Genomic DNA, 19,730 nt, shown 5'->3' with positions numbered 1-19,730 from the left:
CAGAAAAAGAGCTAAATGAAATGGAGATGAGTAATCTATCAGATGCAGAGTCACTGATTGTAAGGATGCTCAAGGAACTTAGTGAGGACCTCAAGAGCATAAAAAAGATTCAGTTAGAAATGAAGGATGCACAAACCGAAATAAAGAAAAAAATTACAGGGAAATAGTAGAGTGGATAAGGGTGAGAATCAAATCAATGACCTGGAACATAAGGAAGCAAAAAACAACCAATCACAACAAGAAGAGAAGAGAATCCCCCCCTCCAAATGAGGATAGAATAAGCAGCCTCTGAGACAACTTCAAGAAGTCCGACATTTGCATCATAAAGGGGACCAGAAGGAGAAGAGAAAGAGCAAGAAATTGGAGATCTATTTGAAAAAATAATGAAAAAAAATGTCCCTAATTTGACAAAGGAAATAGACATGCCAGTCCAGGAAGCACAGAGAGTCCCAAACAAGATGGATACAAACAGGCCTACTCCAAGACACACAATAATTAAAATGCCACAGGTTAAAGATAAAGAGTTTCAGAACAGAAACTTTGCAAGCTAGCACAGATTGGCAAAAAATACTCAGTCATGAAAAGCAGAGACATACAGCCAGGACTGCTGTATCCAGCAAAGCTATCGTTTAGAATCCAAGGGCAGATAAAGGGCTTCGCAGACACAAAAAAAACTAGAGATGTTCATCATCACCAAATCACTATTATATGAAATGTTAAAGGGACTTATTTAAGAAAAAGAAGACAAAAACTATGAACAATAAAATGGCAAAAATACATATTTATCAACAACTGAGTCTAAAACACAAACTAAGCAAACAAGAACAGAGGCAGAATCATGGATACAGAGTGTTTTGATGGTTGTCAGATGGGAGGGAGACTAGGGGGGAATGGGCAAAGAGGTGAGGGGATTTAGAAGTACAAATAGGTAGTTTCAGAATGGCCAGGGGGATGTAAAGTATAGGATAGGAAAGGGAGAGAAAGAACCTACCCATGACCCACAGACATGAACAGTGGTGTGGGGACTGCCTGAGGGAGTGGGGGTACTGGGTGGAGGGGGGCAAAGGGGGAAAACTGGAACAACTGTAAGAGCATAATCAATAAAATATAATTAAAAATAAAAACTTTATATATCATACACATATGTACATCTATAAATATATCTGTATGTATAAAAATGTAATCCTTCCTGCAACTTATCTCCAAACCTTGCTGACCCCTGGGTTCATTAACAGGTCAGTGTTTAAGGGGGGTGGGGAGGGAAACACAGGAAACAAAAATGAGCATCCCAGGCTGCAGAGAAAATGTTGGAAACTCTAACCCCTGTTTCTAAAGTGTGACTAACAAAGACTGGCAAATCATCTTCCTAGAGAGGTAAAGCATGTGTTGGTTACAAAAAGGGTGTCAAAAAAATTTATGTGTTTATTATAGCCTTACTTCCCTTCTAACTCCCATTAAGTTTGTGCTTACACTCTTTTAGGAAATATCCCCCTTCGTTTACATAATAAAATTAAGGTTTTTTTTCTGATAATAAAATAAAGTCATTAGAAGTTCATTTTAAAACATTCAAACATTTTAAAGAAGCATAAAAAAGAAATTGAAAATCATCCCACATCCTGCTACACAGAGATGGTAAAGGAGATTACTGTTAACCTTTTGCTGAATACTATTCTGGATAGTCTCTTTAGGTACATGCTCATATAGAGATGTAGATATTCTACACAGATGTAGAATTCATACATGGAGTTGTAGTATTCCGCAGTGTTTTATAACCTGAAAGATACTCAGGTTATTTTCAAGTCGTTGATTTTGAAATGATTCCATAATGTATGTTATTGTACACAAATCTTCACAAACTCATCATTTTACTTCTAAAACACCTTAGGTCTTTTGAAAATTAAAAAAAAAACCTGTATTACAGAAATTTCCAAAAACATATAATGTAGAAAACTCAAAATCTCGTAGCACTTAGTTATGCTTCCCTACCCAGCTACCCTCGTAGCCTCCTAGTAAACAGCAGCTCCGGCCTCCCAGTTGCTTCGGAGAAAAGCTTTGGAATCATCTTTGGTTCCTCAATTTCCCTCAAAATCCTGTGCAATCCATTAGCAGAATCTGTTAGTTTCCTTAAAAAAAATATATATATATGGTCTAAACAATTCTCACCAAAACCACTCATACCAAGGTGGCCTGGCCACCGTTATTTCTTGCCTAGAGAAAGCATTCTTAAATGTTATAACCTTAAAGCACTCAGGTTATAAAGATCACTGATATTGTTTCAGATACCACATTGCAATTAACCTTCAAAAACAACACATATCAATGAAAAGATCAGACATTTTGATCGAATGAATGACATGCCAAGGTTTCATATAGTATCAAAGAAGAATTTCCACAGTTATCTGAAAAGGCTATAAAAATACTCTTCTCTTTTTAAACTACACCTCTGTAAGGGTGGAGTTTTGTGTACACTTAAACTAAAACACACTGTAACAAACATCACGAAAGGTAAAGTATGAATCTACCTGACTTCTATGAAGTTACATATTAAATATACTTGCAAAAATAGAAAAACAATGCTATACTTTTCATTAAGTTTTACTCTTTCAGAATCTAGTTATTTTTATGAAAAATCATGTTATTAACATATAATGGGATTATTATTGCATTTTTAAATGAAGTAATGAATACTTGAGGACCTCTGTTTAATGAGGGTGGTAACTATGCATAGATACATCCAACATGACCACTGGTGAACCACTGCTCTGGTAGCTTCCCTCTTGCTCAAAGTCTAAATCCTCACTATGGTTTACAAACTCCCTACATGACCTCACCTCATTTGCTCTGTGATCTGCACTCTTACCCCTCTCAGATCTCATTTCTAACCATTCCTTTCCACCTGTTCTCTTACAGTGGCCTCCTTGATTTTCCTTGGATATACCAAGTTCCTAAAGGAGAGTCTTGGCACTAGCTTTTCTTAGTGTTTGGAATACATTCTCCAGATAACCCTGGCACTCATCCCCTTCCTTGAACTGTTTCTTAAATGTGACTTTATATGTAAGATAGTCCCTAAATAGCACATTACAAAACAGTACAAATCAGCACCTTCCATCTTTCTCTATGTTTCCTTAATTATATATTATACCTTATTATTATTATTTTTAAACAGCAGTTCCAACCCCATGACTTATATTTTTAATTGTCTGTCTTCTTCATCTTGACTGAAAGCCCATGACAGCAGATCCTCCTCTTAGCCGCTGCTGTAAGCTCAGCACCTAGAAAAGTACCTGGTGTTTACATTCCCTTCTGTAAAATTTTGATTGAATGAATGGCTGAAACTGTCATCTTACTGCATCCATATTTGCTTTGCTTTTGAAAATTCTTGTTCCTAAGAATTTTTCTTAAAGGTTCTTAAGGTTTTTCTTAAAAATGCTATAATAAAAGTGTTTAAATGAAAGTATATTTTATTCTAGAACAGGGGGAAAAAAGAAGGGACAGGAGAAAATGCAGGTATTGGAGATGACGTTCATACCTGACACACTCTGAGAGCCTGGTCCAGGACCGTCTTGGTGTCCGTGTCATAATCGGGGCAGGGCAGCATGGCCCGGCTGAGGTGCGCCTGCAGCAGGAGATGTGCTTTGGTGTGCGGGCTGTCGAACGAATGAGGGTTGGATTCCAAGGGGAGACATTTTGCCAGTTCACTATTCATATGATCTTCGTTGTGCCTTACTGGCAAATCGGTGTATTCTTCTGCATCCTGAAAAAAGAAAACAACATATATGTGTATATTATTAATGTGCCGGGTCAAAAGTATAATAATGTACTTCTTAGCTTTAACTACTGACATTTAAAACATGGTTTAGAAAAAACATAGATAACCTTATTCCTTAAAGTTTTGCTTTGCTCAACACTATTATTAATATGTGAGGAAAAGCGAGTAATGTATAACATATCTGAAATTCATGAGTACTCTTCTTATTTATACAGTCAACAAAAATAACAGAGCTCCTACTAGCCATCGAATATCATGCCTGACATGGGGCCCACAGCAGTGAATCAGAAACTGAGAGCACATCAAAGACAAAAAGTTCTACAAAGTGTAATGAATGCTGTGATACATCAGTACAGAGTGCCGAAGGGACATTCGGTCTGGGCACTTAGTAACTTTAGAGGGTCAGGGAACGCATCTTGGAAAAAGTAAAACTTAAGTAGAGACCCACAGATGAGTGAAAGAAATAAGGCAGGGTTGGGGCAAGGGGGAGGAGGACAGGAATGGTGAGATAAGAAAAGGGTGAAGACTAGGGTCATTAACTTAAAATTTATTGTAATATATTAGATTTAAATAAAATTGTTCAAAATTCATGTTTCCAGTTCCCCATGTAAGGAGCTTGGAACCTATCACTCCATTCTGACAAATAAAAACCTAAAAAGTCTGAAAAGTCAACAACTCTTCTTGGATCCACATAAGAGAACACAGAACAAACTGTTGTCTCCAAGACCGGAAACTCAGGCAAATTCAGGGGGTCACAAGCAGGAACTGCCAGGGAACCAGTGCCGGGCTGAGAAAACCTGAACTATAACTGATGAACTGTGGGAGGCCCTGTGTGGACAACCCTGAGAGCTACAAAGTCCATGGGGACCAGTCACAGGGGACTCCCGCAAAGCTGTGAAAGGAGTTTGACCAGATTTCCACTGTAAATATCAAAGAGAAATCCCTGTGGGCTTTTCTAGTCGGGGGGCAAAGACCCACCATTTTGAAATAAGTCAGAGCACCCCATTTTTCTTAATAAACAAACAAATAAACAAAAACCCCAAACAAAAACAAACTCCCTTCTCTCAAATACTATTTTTGATCCACAGTGACCTGAATCTGCAGATGTGAAACCCAGGGATGTGGAAGGTTGACTGTGTATTTAGAAAACAATCCACATATAAGTGATCCATGTAGTTCAAACCAGTATTGTTCAAGAGTCCACTGTTTATCAATAATCACTTTGAATGTCAATGATCTACATACTGATTAAAAGACAGAGGCTGTCAGTGAATCAAAAAATGTGACCCAATCATTTTTGTCCATAAGAAAACAACCTTAAATATAAAGACATATATAGATTAAAATAAATGGAAGAGAATGTACCATACTAACACTAATCAAATAAAACAAGAGTAGTTATATAAATTTCAGGCAGAGCAGACTTAAAAGGAAGGAAAAGGATCATAAATAAAGAAGGCACTTACATAATAATAAGGGGGTCAATTCTCTAAGAATATATACCAATTCTCACTGTATATATGCCTAGGTGAGTGCATATACACAGTTTGAATATCAAACTAGGTCAGTGCAGTGAGTGAATACAGGATTGGTTTAGTATTTGAAAATCAATTGCTATAATTCACTTTATCAATAAACTTAAAAACCATACAATCACCTGAAATGATGCAGAAAAAAAACCTGACAAAATCTAACATCCACCCTGCAAAACTCTCAGCAAACTAGGAAAAGAAGGCTACTTTCTCAACCTGTGGGTTTTCTTTGAGAAACCCACAAATAATGTCATGTTTCAGTAAGTGACTGAATGCTTTCCCCTTAGGACCAGGAACATGACAGAGATGTATTTCTCTGATTTCTTCCTTTTCCTTTTCCCTTTCCTTTCTTTCCCCTCCTCTTCCCCTCCCCTGCCCTCCCTCTTCTTTCCTTTCCCTTCCTTTCCTTTCAGAAAATATTTTATTTATTTATTTTTAGAGAGAAGAGGAAGGGAGCAAGAGAGAAAGGGAGAGAAACATCAATGTGTGGTTGCCTCTTGCTTGTCCCACTACTAGGGATCTGGTTGGCAACCCAGGCATATGCCCTGACTGGGAATTGAACTAGAGACCCTTTGGTTTGCAGGTTGGCACTCAATCCATTGAGCCACACCAGCCAGGGCAAGACAAGAATTTCTGTTCTTAGCACTTCAATTAAACATTGTACCAGGGGTTCTACCCAGTGCAATCAGGCAAGAAAAAGAATTAACAGACATCCATACTGAAAGGGAAGAAGTAAGTGATACGTATTTATAGATGATATGCTCATCAATATAGAAAACCCAATGAAATGTATAAAATAATCTACCAGAATAAGTGAGTTTAGCAAGTCTCAGGATACAAAATTAGCATATAAAATTAACTGTATTTCTAAATATTAGGAAGCAAAAACCAGAGCTAAAAAAAACCCCAAACTTATAATGGCATAAAATACATTAAGTACTTAGAAATAAATCTGACAAAAACATATAAGACCTGTACACTGAAAATTACAAAACATTGCTAAGAAAAATTAAAGAAGACCTAACTAAAGAGAGATATATACCTTAATTCTCCCCAAATTGATCTGCAGATATAACAGTCTCAATCACAGCCGATTTTCTATCCTTCAGCTGCATGGCGAGTTGATGCTTTTAAAGAACTCCAACATGCGCACGCGCAGCAGTGGGGCACGGTCAGGAGAGACCCACACCGTCCCCAACACAGCCAGGTGCCCTACCATTCCACTCACTTCTGATGCTATCAACCTGGACATTTGTCAGACATCCCACAAATCACGGGGTCAGCTCTCCAAGACTGACTCTCCTCTCCACTTCAGATGCCAGTTGCAAGCCCAGGTTACCACCCATGTTTCTGACTGACTGGCTACAGACTGGGGCTTCCAACACCACTTTACCTGGGTTGCATTAATTTGCTTGAGTGGTTCACAGAACTCAGAGAAACATTTTACTTATTAGATTACTGGTGTACTATGAATGGCTAACACAGAAACAGACAAATGAAAGAAATACATAGGGCAAGGTATGGGAAAAGGGCTCAGAGCTTCTGTACTCTCTCTGAGCTGGACAAATCTCCATGTGTTCGCCAACTAGCAAGCTCTCCAAACTCTGCCCTCTTGGGTTTTTTAGGAAGGTTTCATTACATAGGCATGACTAATTATAACACTGGTCATCAGTCATTAAGTCCATCTTCATCCCTTCTCTCCTCCCCCAGACGCTGGGGGGTGATCACAGGTGAAATGGGCTGGTGGGGTTAAAAGTGCCAACCTTCTAACCACAGGGTTGGCAAGGAGTCTACATTCTTAGGTGTTTTCCAAAAGTCACCTAATTACCATAACAACAAGGCACCTTCACTATGCTCTTCATCACTTAAGAAATTACAAGGGTTTTAGCTCTATGCCGGAAACAGGCGTGAAGACCAAATATATATTTCAAGAGCAAATATATACTTCTTATCACAAATTACAATTCTGAAATTCATATAGAAATGCAAAAAACATAGAATAGCTGATAGAACTCTGGAAGTGTGGTATTAGAATAGAAGAATCCAGAAATAAACCCATACATATATGAAAAACTTATTTTAAACAAAGACTCAAAGGCAAAGCAGTGGAGAAAGAATAGTCTTTTCTAGAAATGATGGAATAATTGGGTATCCACATGCAAAAAAAAAAACCCAAACAAAAACAAAAAACCCTCCAAAATCCCCAAGCAATAAAACCCCCAAATCTTCAATCTTTACCTTATACTGTATAGAAATATTCACTCATGTTAAATCTAAAACTAGAAAACATAGGAGAATGTTTCTTTGGTATGTACAGTTAGGAAAAGATTGCATCAATAAAATACCTTTAATTCTACATGTAGAATTTATCAATTCTACAAAGAAAATTGATCAATTGAGCTTTACCCCCCCAAAAAGACATTCTTAAGATAGTGAAAATATAACCCACAAAATAATATTTGCAGATCATATATTTAATATAGTACTTGTATCTAGAATATACACATTCTCAAAACTTAGGGTGAAAAAACAAGTAGCCCATTTAAAAAAGTGGGCAAAGATTTGACAGGCATTTAACAGATATTTTATATAAACATATGAACTACCATTAGTTATGAGGAAAATAGAAGTTAGAGTGGCCAAACTTTAAATGACTCACATACCAAGTATTGGCAAGAATGTGGAAAAAAATGGAACTCCTTATGTAACTTGTGGGAATGTAAAAAGTTACAATCTCTTTGGAGAACAGTTTCAAATTTGCCATTCCATTCCCAGGAATTTACCCAAAAGAAAAGAAAGCACAAAAAGACCTGTACACAGTACCTGACAGTAGCTTTACTTATAAAGTGAAAAACAAGAAAAACACTTAAGGTCATCAACAGGCTGAAGGGATAAGCAAATTTTTTTATCCATAAAGTGGAGTTCTACTCAGCAATAAAAAGAATGAACTGTTGTGGGAGGGGGGGCGGGTCAGCGGGGAAAGTAGTGGTGGGAAAATGGAGACAACTGTCCTTGTACAACAATACAAAATAAATAAAAAGTTGTGTCATTTATGAAACAAACAAAATAAAGACTGAACTATGATACCATAATGTGGATGAATTTCAAAATAATTATGCTGAATAAAAGAAAACAGACCCCCCCAAAAGTACATCCTATAGGATTCCACTTACATAGCACTCTAGAAAACACCAACTAATCTACAGTGAGGGAAGGAGGCTGGTGGCTGCCTGGGGAAAGGTCAGCCTGGGAGCCGGGGGAGTGGAACTTCACGGAGGGCTGTCACATAACTACTGATTTGAATCTGATGGGCACAGGATCTTGCCTATGAAGCCAGACTGAATGATGGAGCCCTTTAAGATTTTATTATTTGGAATTCAGTAATATGAAACACTTAGAATATTCTACTTATATTCTAAGTAGAATATATAATATATCTTCACCTTTTCTTGCTTGATTTACAATATCAGAAACCTGTGCCTTTACTATATGCTAAGAATACAGTACAAGAGCACTGATAAAAAGGCATTGATGACAGTGTTATTTCCTTGTAATGTAAATTCAGACTATATTAATAGGCAAATACGTACTTCGAAAATTGAATGAAATAAATTCACTTAAATAAATATTTGTTACGCATCTACCATATGAGGGATACAGTCATTATTCAATCACAGAAGCAAATGCAAACTTGAAATGCTGGCAAGTGCTGTAAAGAAGAAATGTATGGATGCATGAGCAAGTTTAGCAAAGAAATCTGACCAAGTTCTGAAGGTTTCCTGAAAGAAAGGCAGATACACTAAGACTCAGAGGATGGGCAGACAGTGACCAGATGACGAGAGAAGTGAAAAGTGTTCTGAGGACAGTCTATGTAGGGGAGGGCAAATGGGGAGTCCACGGGACTGAAATGCTGCGTAACGTACTTTCAATTGTTTAAACAGTATGCTGGAAAAAATATCTTTAATAGCTATTTGCAACATTCTGTTTAACTGAACTAGAAATATTTAAAATTATGTATTTTGCCTTACTTTGTTTTGCAATTGTCAAAAATATCACAGTCACTCTATGCTATTTCGAATCCTGTTTTCACCCCTTTGGGCTGCTTTGTGGAAGAAGTGTGTGCTGATGCGTTAGCAGTTAACAGTGCCTTGACCCATGTGTCATCTTGGTTTTCTGTAACTATGCTATTTCAGCACTTTCCTGTTTTCTCTGTGGTCATCTGCCAAAGAAGAAAGACTACTTACAATGACAGCACCATTATGTTTTATTTTAGGTGAATTTCAGGTGAAATGTCACCTCCATATTGACCCATCTCAATCCAATATCTGGGCTCCACCTAAGTCTCTATCAGCAACTGCCCACCTACCCCAGTCTTAACAAAGGGCTTAAGAAAAATGCAATAGCAGATATGGAAAAGGATCGTTCGGATCTAAAACACGATTTTTTTCCTTCAAGGAAATGAAAATGATGTCAAGGCAAACAATTTATACAAATCATTATTTTAAGCACAGAATACTGTTCATTAATCAGAGAAGGGCACTAAAGTGAACTGGATGTGCTGGAAAGTTTCCCCAAAGAGGCAGTGTTTGGTCTAGGCTTAGAACGGTCTGTAGGAGAGGGCGGAGGGAGAGAGATGCCCTGCATTCCCTGCGGAGAAAACATGACACACAGATCCACAGAAACGGATAAGGAGGGGTCTAAGGTTTAAGCTGCAGGGATGAGGAGTACGATGCTGCTATTAATGACAGAGAAGTTGAGAAGAGAGAGAGCGGAGGTTTCTGTCAAGCATGCAAAATACACTTAAAGAGAAGGCAATGAGCCAGACAGGTAGAGATGGAGGGAGAAGAAAGCAGCTTTAATTCTGTTTCATAGTCTAAAAATTACTCATATTTACATTTCTTTTTATTGTTCATAAAGCACATCTTCTGATCTTTTACCACAAGAAAATCACATAACAATTTTAATACTGCAGACTGAATTGGCTCCCCGGGTTTGTGATATGCAGGAATAGGTTTAGACTTACAAATTACATGAAAAGTTCAATTAAAATAAAATTATGTGGAAAGTAAGAATTTGGCTGACAGCACTAATTAACGCTATTAGCTAAGTAATCCACTTTCCTCAGTAGAATCTTGTTCAGATTTGATTACATACATTACACATCCCCTTCCCTACACTGAGGGAGGGAGAGGCAGAGGAGGGGGAGAAGGAGGAGTGAAGAGGGAAGAGAGACTGATTAATTTTGATTGGTTGATACCAATATAAATTGGGCCTTTTCACATCTTAGTTCCCAAATACCTCTGAAGGTGTGAACATCTTTCCGTGATGTAGGATTCTAGTTCTCAGAGATGCACATTTTTCATGAAGCATGACTTCCACATGCAAGCCAACTACTTCATTCAGTGCTCAACTAAAGAAACAATGACCTGCTCCAACACTGCAGGAAAAACTAGTGGTGTTGAACTTACTGAGAAGCAGCATACCTGAACAGGGCTGCCTACTCACAACCATGCTTACTGTACTTCTCGGCAAATCTGATCGTTAGTGCTTTTTGTTGTATTTGCTTATATCAGAATCTAAACTCCATGTAAGATATGACTCCACTGGTCTCCAAACTGTGCCAGTTCTGCTTGAATTACCTGATTTATGGCTTTAATCCCTGTTTCACCAGGACTGTGATTTTGCTCACTGCCAGCAGTATCAGTATCAGATGAGTTTGCTAGGGGCTGAATACCTTTTAGGTTGGAAAAAACGCTGTGCAGTAGAGAAACCCTTCTACATGTAATAAGGAGGTCATCGGATCTTTTTTAAAATTTATTTATTAATTTTATTGATTTCAGAGAGAAAGAGAGAGAAAGAGATCAACTTGTAATTCCACTTAGTTATGCATTCATTGGTTGACTCTCATATGTGACCTGACTAGGGATCAAACATGCAGCCTTGGCATATCAGGATGATGATGTCTTTTCTCAGTGCATAAAGCAATCTTTCTAAACTATGGGGTTCATAATTTCTTTGTAAAAACTATACACCTTAATGAAAATAAAAATATTTTAATAACCACAATGGACAAACTTTGTCTTACTGTGCTGAGTTCTTTCTTTACCACATACTTACTCAGCATCCTGTTGGGTATATAATGGTGAACAAAAGCAGAAAAGACCCCGTACTCTTACAAAGGTTTGTAGTCAGGTTGGGGAGCCAGACCTTAAGAAAACTTAACTGTGACAAAATGTAAAACGACAACTGAACAAGTGTAAGGAGGGAGAGGAACAAATAATAAGCGTGGTCAGGGAAGATATCTTTGAGGTTATGACCTAGCTGAATTAGAGTAAAAAAAATTTTATTTTTAAATAAAGAAGGGAAGAATGACAGGTTAAGGTTCAAACTGGAATTGAAAAAGAGGGACCCTATTACAGGAGAGTACTCATTAGAATGAGCCTACATAAGATTTCATTATTTAACATATGCTTTTAATAACTAAATGTCTTTTTCATTATTAAATTTGACACAGGCATTTTTTTGAGATCTTCAAAGGAGCTGATACTTGATTTATAAATTTTTATATAATATCAAATCTATAATAGTTTTTGTAGTTAAAACATACCCATAATTAACAGGTCTCATCAAAAGCTATTGCTTCCTTTGAGGATCCCTCCTTTTCTGCTTCCAGTGTTTGAATTTAAGGGGAGTCCAAAGAATGCAGTAGTAACTCATCCCCTTAGAAAGAGAGATGGCGAGGGTGCAATGGTGTGGTGCGAGGAGGCAGAGAACACTGAATCTGGGAATTGATACAAGAGCTGGATTTTCAGCTCTGCCATTTACAAGCTATGTGACCTTCTGAGAGTAAGTGAACCTCCCTAAGTCCCAAATTCCTCATCTTAAATTGGGATTTGGTGTGAGCATTCAATGTGATAGTGTTTATGAAACACTTAAGCACTGTAAGACTTGGTATATGTGTCAGGCGTTATTATTATTATAATAATCCTTACATCTGATACCATACAGGATCCTAACTGACGTTTGAGTTTCAATTATTTGAGTTTTGTTCTATAGGTTTCAGTTGCAAATAATTATGTACATACCCTTCACTACCTAAAATGACATTTAATTCGTTCATTGAAATATGATTCTTAAATATTATTCAAAGAAACTGTATCTATACACATTTTTACTGGTGCTTTATGAGTAATGGCACATTAATTTCATCCAAGTAATCATGTAATTTTTGTCATTGTGTTACAAAAACAATGGCTCTTTGAAAGACCATGCTCTCATAATGTAAGAGAGAGTCATATTAACAATTAAGATTCAGGAATTCTGTCTTCTTAAACTACATGTTTGGTACTGCAGGCTTTAGTCTCCAATCTCCAACGAGGTTTCTTTTAGATCCATATTAATTAAATGCTCTCAAAAGCACATCAGTGTGTGAAAAGGAAATGTGGTCTTTTCAGTGTATTTTAGTGAACTAACTCAAAATACTGTGGTAAGACAGTGAAAAGAATGAATCATTTATATTGTATATCTGGTAAAACTTTTCTGATGAAAATGTATTATAGAAAGTTATATTACCATGAAACCCTACAATATTTTCTAATAAAACCTCAAGTGCTATGAACCACAAGAATGATGCATATTAATTTTTAAAAATAAATTAGAATAAATTAAAACCCAGCATTTTAAGTTTTTGTGTGTGGTGACGAGGGACTTGAGAAGCAGTTTAAAATGAAGACTGACTTAAGACAACTGCTACTTAATCCTCCACTGCTCTGCCAGAACATCCTGTGAGAACCAGGATCATTTGCTCCTGAAATTCCAATTTACAATTTTTCTAAGCTCTTTAGAATGTGGCATGTTTGCTTCACAAGTTTACTTAGCTCTTACCTCTTTCAAATCTTTTATTCTGGATGTTTCAGAATATTTTAAAAGATTTCTTACTTAGTTCAAAATGATTAAAAAAGTGGCAATCTCAGGATCAGCAGAAGGAGTAAGTAAAATAAAATCCCTGCTTAAAAACAAATAAGCAAACAAAAACCCTTTCTAGACACTTCTTCCTCAGTAGGACACTCTATTTACCTCCAAATTACTTGTCTAATTTTAAACAACTTGTCTAGTTAATTTCCTGTGTGTGATCACTGACTATAAGTGAGGTTCATTTTCTTATCTACACCATGTAGGTAATTAAAGGAAATTGAAAGTGGGCAGTGAAGCTTTTATGCAACTGGGATTGAAGCTGAATGGAGGGCAGCGAGGTCAGTGGAGTCCATTATGTTTTTATGTGAGAGGCTGGTCTGACTATCCAGTCCTTGTTTGTTTAGTATAGGCTGGACAGGCCACTAACTGCAAATCTATGTCTCTGATTTGCCCAGCTGTCCTTGAATAAAGATGTCTTTCCCTGCAAATGTTAGATGACAGTGATTGACAACCTATGATGAACTCTGCTTGCAACCCCCTGCTACTGTTTTTAGATTGCAAAAGAAAAAAACAGAATAAAGAAACATCTTTCCTAATCACATCAAATGGGCCCTGCTGTTCAATAGTTTTCATTTTGTTTCCCTTTTCATCACAAACCTCAATCTGTCCTACAAATGCCATAAACTCAGCTACTCCGCATGGAGTAAAAAAATAAAAAAATACGTATGTGTGTACACCACTACATTCTGCTTGCATATTTACACTGGTATGAGTTTCCTGGGGATGCACACTCTTACATAAAGGTTTATTCACACCACAGTATCACTAACTTACTTGCTTGTTCTCCCAAGAACAAATAGCAAATGTATACTGCAGAGACGTCTTTCAGTGATTAGCTTAGTTAGGGCTCCAGGAGCTTTATTCAATCAGAAGCCTATTAAATACTTACAATCTATGTTAGTTTTTTCTTTAGTGAAAGTGTGTGAACAATGAATTTTGAGTGTGCATGTGGATTTATGCAGCTGTTTTTCTTTCAGGTACACTAACTACGAGAGGCAGCTTTACCTAAGCAGATTACCAGGGTAAGAAACAGCCAGAATGGGTTCATGCTTATCTCGTGTAAGCATGACGTAACAGCACACTGGCACTTCCATGTGCCGTCGCTGCCTGCACTGAACTCACCAAATAGCAGGTGAGAGGGCACTTGTGCAGTGCACACTGCAGCCTGACCAATGTGAGAGGCTAAAGAAGCTTTGTGCTATAACTTAATCTCTGTCATGGGAAAAGTAAAACTTACAAAGTTAATGAGTTCTAGACTTTAAGTAGCACTTGATTAATCTGTAACATTCTGAGGCGTTAAAACAAACCAAAATTAGTTTCTCACATTCCAGTGCTGTCTTTTGGCCACTGAAGCTGTAGAAAAAACATTTCAGTAAATTTCCCTTATAGGAACCCTGTTTGATTTCTGTGTCTTTCCAAAGTACTAAATTAATTGTATATTATGTATTTTATAATGATGTTTGAAAAATAAGCTTGTACTTACCAAAGCCAAGTCCAGATATATTGAGGGATAAGAAAATATGCCTCATATCTTTATCTTTATTTCAGATTATCTTTTATTAATCATTAATCTACTAAAACAGTGTGACACAACTTGTTTTTTTAATCAAATATATAATTAGTATGGCTTTTAACCTGTGATTTGTACTTTTATTAAAATTATCTATTCAAACAAAATAAATTATATGCTACTATACTGAATAAAGTAAATCTCCAAAAAAAAACACCCCAAAACTGTATGTTCCAGACTTACATGGAACATATAATGACCTCAAAATTCAGTGAAAGATATATCAGGAATGAACTTAACATTTTAAGTTAAAGAAAAAGTTAAAAAACAAAACAAAACAAAAATCCTTGGTTATAAAACACTTACTGGAAGATGATAAAACAAGACATAGTTAATTATATAATAATCATGTATTTTTTCTAATAGGTACACAATTTCCTTCACTAAATATCAAAATAATTTTATTATATGCAGATGGCAAAAATATGAATACTGATGGATATCACTGAAATTACTCATAGATTTTTGTGTATTTCTTTTCAAGACCTATGTGTCTGATTTATATCAATGTTTTAAACTTATGGACACATGTTTGGCCTTCAACCAATTAGGTCAAGCACAGAATCATTTGCCAAAAAATAAATATGAACAAGAAATAATACCTTATTTATTCCATTGTAAGAACGACCACCTGGATGACAGCTGGATTTTAAGAGATCTTATGATAGTGGGTACCAGCAGGCCTGTTGTGCTTAAAATAATTTCAGTGGTAAGAATTTCATCAGAAACTTCTATTTCCCAGGATTTATAGCTAAGTCCTTAAAAAATTGCTCTTTGATGAAACTTGAAAAAAATTCCTCAGTTTTCAAAGATATAATAAAAATGCCTTATAGCTTAACGATGTTTAGATATTCTCCTCCTAAGAAATAAAAGTCTTGAGGTTGGTTGACTTGAGTCCTAAAAGGGAATAAGTAAGATTAACAGCAAAATATAATACTTGTAAATGGTTAAATGTCACACTTTACAAGCTCTCTTCACGACTTTGCGTGCCATCCTTGTGTAGGGGCCGTGCTAATCTTCTCTGTGTCGTTCCAACTGTAGTCTATGTGCTGCCGAAGTGAGCACTAAAAGCTATCTCTCTTTAAAAGCTAAACAAACTTTTTCTTATCACCTTGCTTCTACATTTAACTTCACATATTTATTAGGATGATTTTATAATTTCCATTTTATGGGCTGTGAGATTATATTAAAAATGTAAAACAAACAAAATCCCCAAAATGGAAACATTAAGACATTTCTATTTAAATAACTACTAAATATTTTTCTTCTAGGAATTAAGAACTAAAATACAAAAAGTAAAATAAATCTAAAAATGAAATACCAGACAGTCCAACATACAAAAAATATCACAAGATAATAAATGTAAGAGTGATTGACAAATGATGAAACAAACACACTGGTGTCATGATTTTAGAAAAGTAATAATCGCTGTATCTGAATAAGAAAATATTTTTGGAGGGAGCTGAGCCAAGGTAGATGGATGAATGTTATACACGTTATCTAGGTGGGAGCCATAAGCAAAGGTGTGAAACTGAGTACACATGCAGCATGGTTAAGGGGGAGAGTAAGAAAGTGAGTCGGGAGAAGGGGGGTAGATCTGTAAGAGTCTAATGGAAGGTGTAGGTTAAAAAGGAAGACTGTGGAGGTCCTTGGCAGTCAGGTTAAGGAAATACTGCTTTATTATGTACATAATATTAGATTTTTGAGGGGAGAAATGAAGCAAGTGGTGCTGTAAAACATGAACCGGCAGGGATGAGTCGGGTGGACTAAGCAGGATAGAGCATGTAAAGTAAGATGAGGGCTAGAAGACTGTTCGGCACAGTTGTTTAGGAAGGGGGAGATGAGAATCCAGACAGGACCTAAAGAGTGAACATTTTTTTTTTAAAGGGAGAAACTTGAGAAAAAATTATAAAGGAAGGACTGAATGGTCTTCGCAACTAGATTATGATGTGAAACTGGGGAGGAGAAAAGGAGAAGCCTTGGTTTATTCTAAGGAAATCATCTCAGGGGAATGGAAGAGTCCAAATACAACTGACGAGCAAGATAATGGCCAGAATCCTCAGTCTTCCAGGAATAATGAGGAGCAAGACTGAGACACTCTGTGTTTGGACCACAGAGGGACAACCGAGCGGGAATGCCCACTGAGCAAACGGAAGTGTGGAACTGGGGCGCACAGGAGGTCAAGATTGTGACTATGCTGTGAGATTCATCTATTTAAAGATGTAATGTATTGAACTATAATTGTGGTGTGACCTGAAAAGGGGAGTACAGAGGAAAGAAAGAAAACCAAGAAAAAGTTTGGAGAATATCTAGAGGTAGGCACAGGAAGATGAGCCAATGTCGAACCCATCAGAAAAAGAACTAGGAATGATGTGAAAGTGCATGTTAAGGATGAAGTGTATCAAGAAGTAACCAATGTGAAATACTAGAAAAAGATCCAAGAGAATGAGCACTAAGACAAGACTACAGCACTTGGGTAACTGGGAGGACACTGGAGACCTCTGAAAATGTCAAACAACAGTAATCCACATTATAGGAAAGTAAGAATGAATGGATGGGAAACAGCAGGTTGGGATCTCATTTTTTTTTATTTTGGCAGTAAGTGGGAGAAAGGAAATAAGATGGTAATTTGAAGAGGACGGTAAAATCAAATAAAGAGGTTTCTTCCTCTCCCCAGCCTAAGGGTGACTTACACATGTGTAGAGGAGCATTATTTTTAGTTTAAAAATTATTTTAAAGTTTACAAGAAACAAATCAAGAGCACTACTGAGAAAATTGTATAGCAAAACAGTTATGGGGGGAGAACTACTGGGGTATGAGAGGTAGCTTCTGAGAGTCAACTGCTGTCCATTTTATCTATTCATTACTTAATGGGCATTTGGGTTGTTCCCACTTTTTGGCTATTATGAATAATGCTGCTATGAATATTCTAGTACAAGATTTTGTCTGAACGTGTTTCAATCCTTTGCAGGTCTTAGGGGTGCCTAGGAGTGAAAATGGTGCACTAAATGGCAATCTTGCTTAAAATTCTGAAGAAGAGGCAAACTGTTTTTCAAAGTGGCCACACCATTTTTCATTCCCACCAGCAATGTATCAGGCTTCCAGGAACTCCTTACCCACACCAGGATTTGGTGTCGTCTGTCTTTTTTATTATAATCATCCTAGTCGGTATAAAGTGGTGTCTCATTGTGCTTTTAATTTCCCTAATAGCTGATGATGTTAACCATCTTTTTATGTGCTGATTAGCCTTTCATTTTTCTTCTTTGGAGAACTGTCTATTCAGATCCTTTGACCATTTTTAAATTGAGCCATTTTCTTTTTATTATTGAGATAAGAAATTCTTTATATATTCTGGGTGCAAGTTTGTTTTAAAAGGTTGTACAGGAATAGGCAACAGTAGGTTAAAGAATCCTGTGCCAAAGTGTGCTTGAGTACAGGAAGTAGACTACAAGAATGTGTAAATAATGAAGCCAGCAATTTGAGACTTAGGAGATTGTACCTAAGAGCACTGCGCCATTGTGACATTCTTTTGAGTTAATAAAGCGGTTGTAATAATCATAACCTGCACGTCTTTTTCCATACAAACAACTATAAACTACTTTTATCTCACCCCTGTATGATTTGCAAGTACTGTTTTGCATTCAGTGGGTTACCCTTTCATGATGGTATCATTTGTAGCACAAGGGCTTTTATTATGAAGTCCAATTATTCCATATATATTTTTTAATTGCTTGTATTTGGTGTCTTATATAAAAAGCCATAACCTGTCCTGGCTGGTGTGGCTCAGCTTGTTGGAGCATCATACCATAAACCTAAAGGTCGTGGATTTCATTCCTGGTCAGAGCACATGTCTGGCATGCGGGTTCAGTCCCCAGTCAGGGTGTATACAAGACAACTGATGCTTCTCACATCTATAGTTCTCTCTTTTTCTTACTCCCTACCCTCTAAAATCAATAAGCATGTTCTCAGGTGAGAGTAAAAAAAATTAAAAACCCATAACCTATTTCAAAATTGGGAAAATTTACATTTATGTTTTCTTTTAAAAGTATTACAGTTTTAGCTCCTACATTTAGATTTATGGCCAATTTAGAGGCAATTTTTATGAGAAGTTTGAAGAAAGGACCCCAATTTATTCTTTACTATGTAAATATCCAATTATATTAGTAACATTTGTTAAAAAGACTATTTTTTCTCTATTTTCCTGTAATGGCACCCTGGTATAAGATCAATTGACCATAATCATTGTGTAAATGTACCAGTCTTTTGATCCACTCACTTACTGATGGGCACCTTAGGCTGTTTCCACTATTGTAAATAGTGCTGCCATGAACACTGGGGTGCACAAGTTCTTTTGAACTGTGATTTAGGGTCCTTAGGGTATAATCCCAGCAGTGGGGTTGGTGATATAAAGGTTTATTTCTGGATTCTCAATTTTATGTCTACTCTTTTGCTAGTGCCATACTATTTTGACTATGCTAGCTTTGTAGTACATTTTGAAATAAAGAAGTATGGGTCCTTCAACTTTGCTCTTTTTTTATCCCCAAAACTACTTTGTCTATTCTGCGCCCCTATGAATTATAATATCAGTTTTGCAATTTTTGCAAAAAAAAAAACTAGCTGGGATTTAGAGAGGGATTGTGTAGAATCTGTAAATGAATAGGCAGAGTATTGTCATCTTAACAACATTAAGTCTTCTGATTCATGAACATGGGGCAGCTCTTCATTCATTTAGATTTTTAATTTCTTTCAACAGTGTTTTGTAGTTTTCAGTGTAAAAGTCTTATACTTGGTTAAATTTATTTTTAAGTATTTTATTATTTTTGATGCTATTGTAAATGGGTTAATTTTAACTCATTTTTGTTTTACTGACTACAGAGTTATCAAT

At 36.5% G+C, this 19,730-nt stretch overlaps 1 protein-coding gene and 1 non-coding gene across 3 annotated transcripts in view; both read right to left on the bottom strand.

The window, feature by feature from the left end:
- The window catches only part of ASCC3 (activating signal cointegrator 1 complex subunit 3), a 301,569-nt gene that overhangs the window by 25,815 nt on the left and 256,024 nt on the right, over positions 1–19,730 (bottom strand). For both annotated transcript variants that reach the window (XM_053664954.1, XM_053664955.1), the window contains exon 37: positions 3,530–3,754. In XM_053664954.1, coding sequence (XP_053520929.1) covers positions 3,530–3,754 — 225 coding nt within the window. The remainder of the gene's footprint in view (positions 1–3,529; positions 3,755–19,730) is intronic.
- On the bottom strand, positions 15,804–15,910 carry LOC119062481 (U6 spliceosomal RNA). Its single transcript, XR_005084982.2, has one exon. It is a non-coding gene; the product is annotated as a U6 spliceosomal RNA (small nuclear RNA).

This window comes from Artibeus jamaicensis, unplaced genomic scaffold (assembly GCF_021234435.1).
Source record: "Artibeus jamaicensis isolate MK-2021 breed Jamaican fruit bat unplaced genomic scaffold, CSHL_Jam_final contig_387, whole genome shotgun sequence".
Classification (NCBI taxonomy): domain Eukaryota; kingdom Metazoa; phylum Chordata; class Mammalia; order Chiroptera; family Phyllostomidae; genus Artibeus; species Artibeus jamaicensis.
Note: the sequence above shows the minus strand (reverse complement) of the source record. Positions and strands in the feature narration are given on the sequence as shown.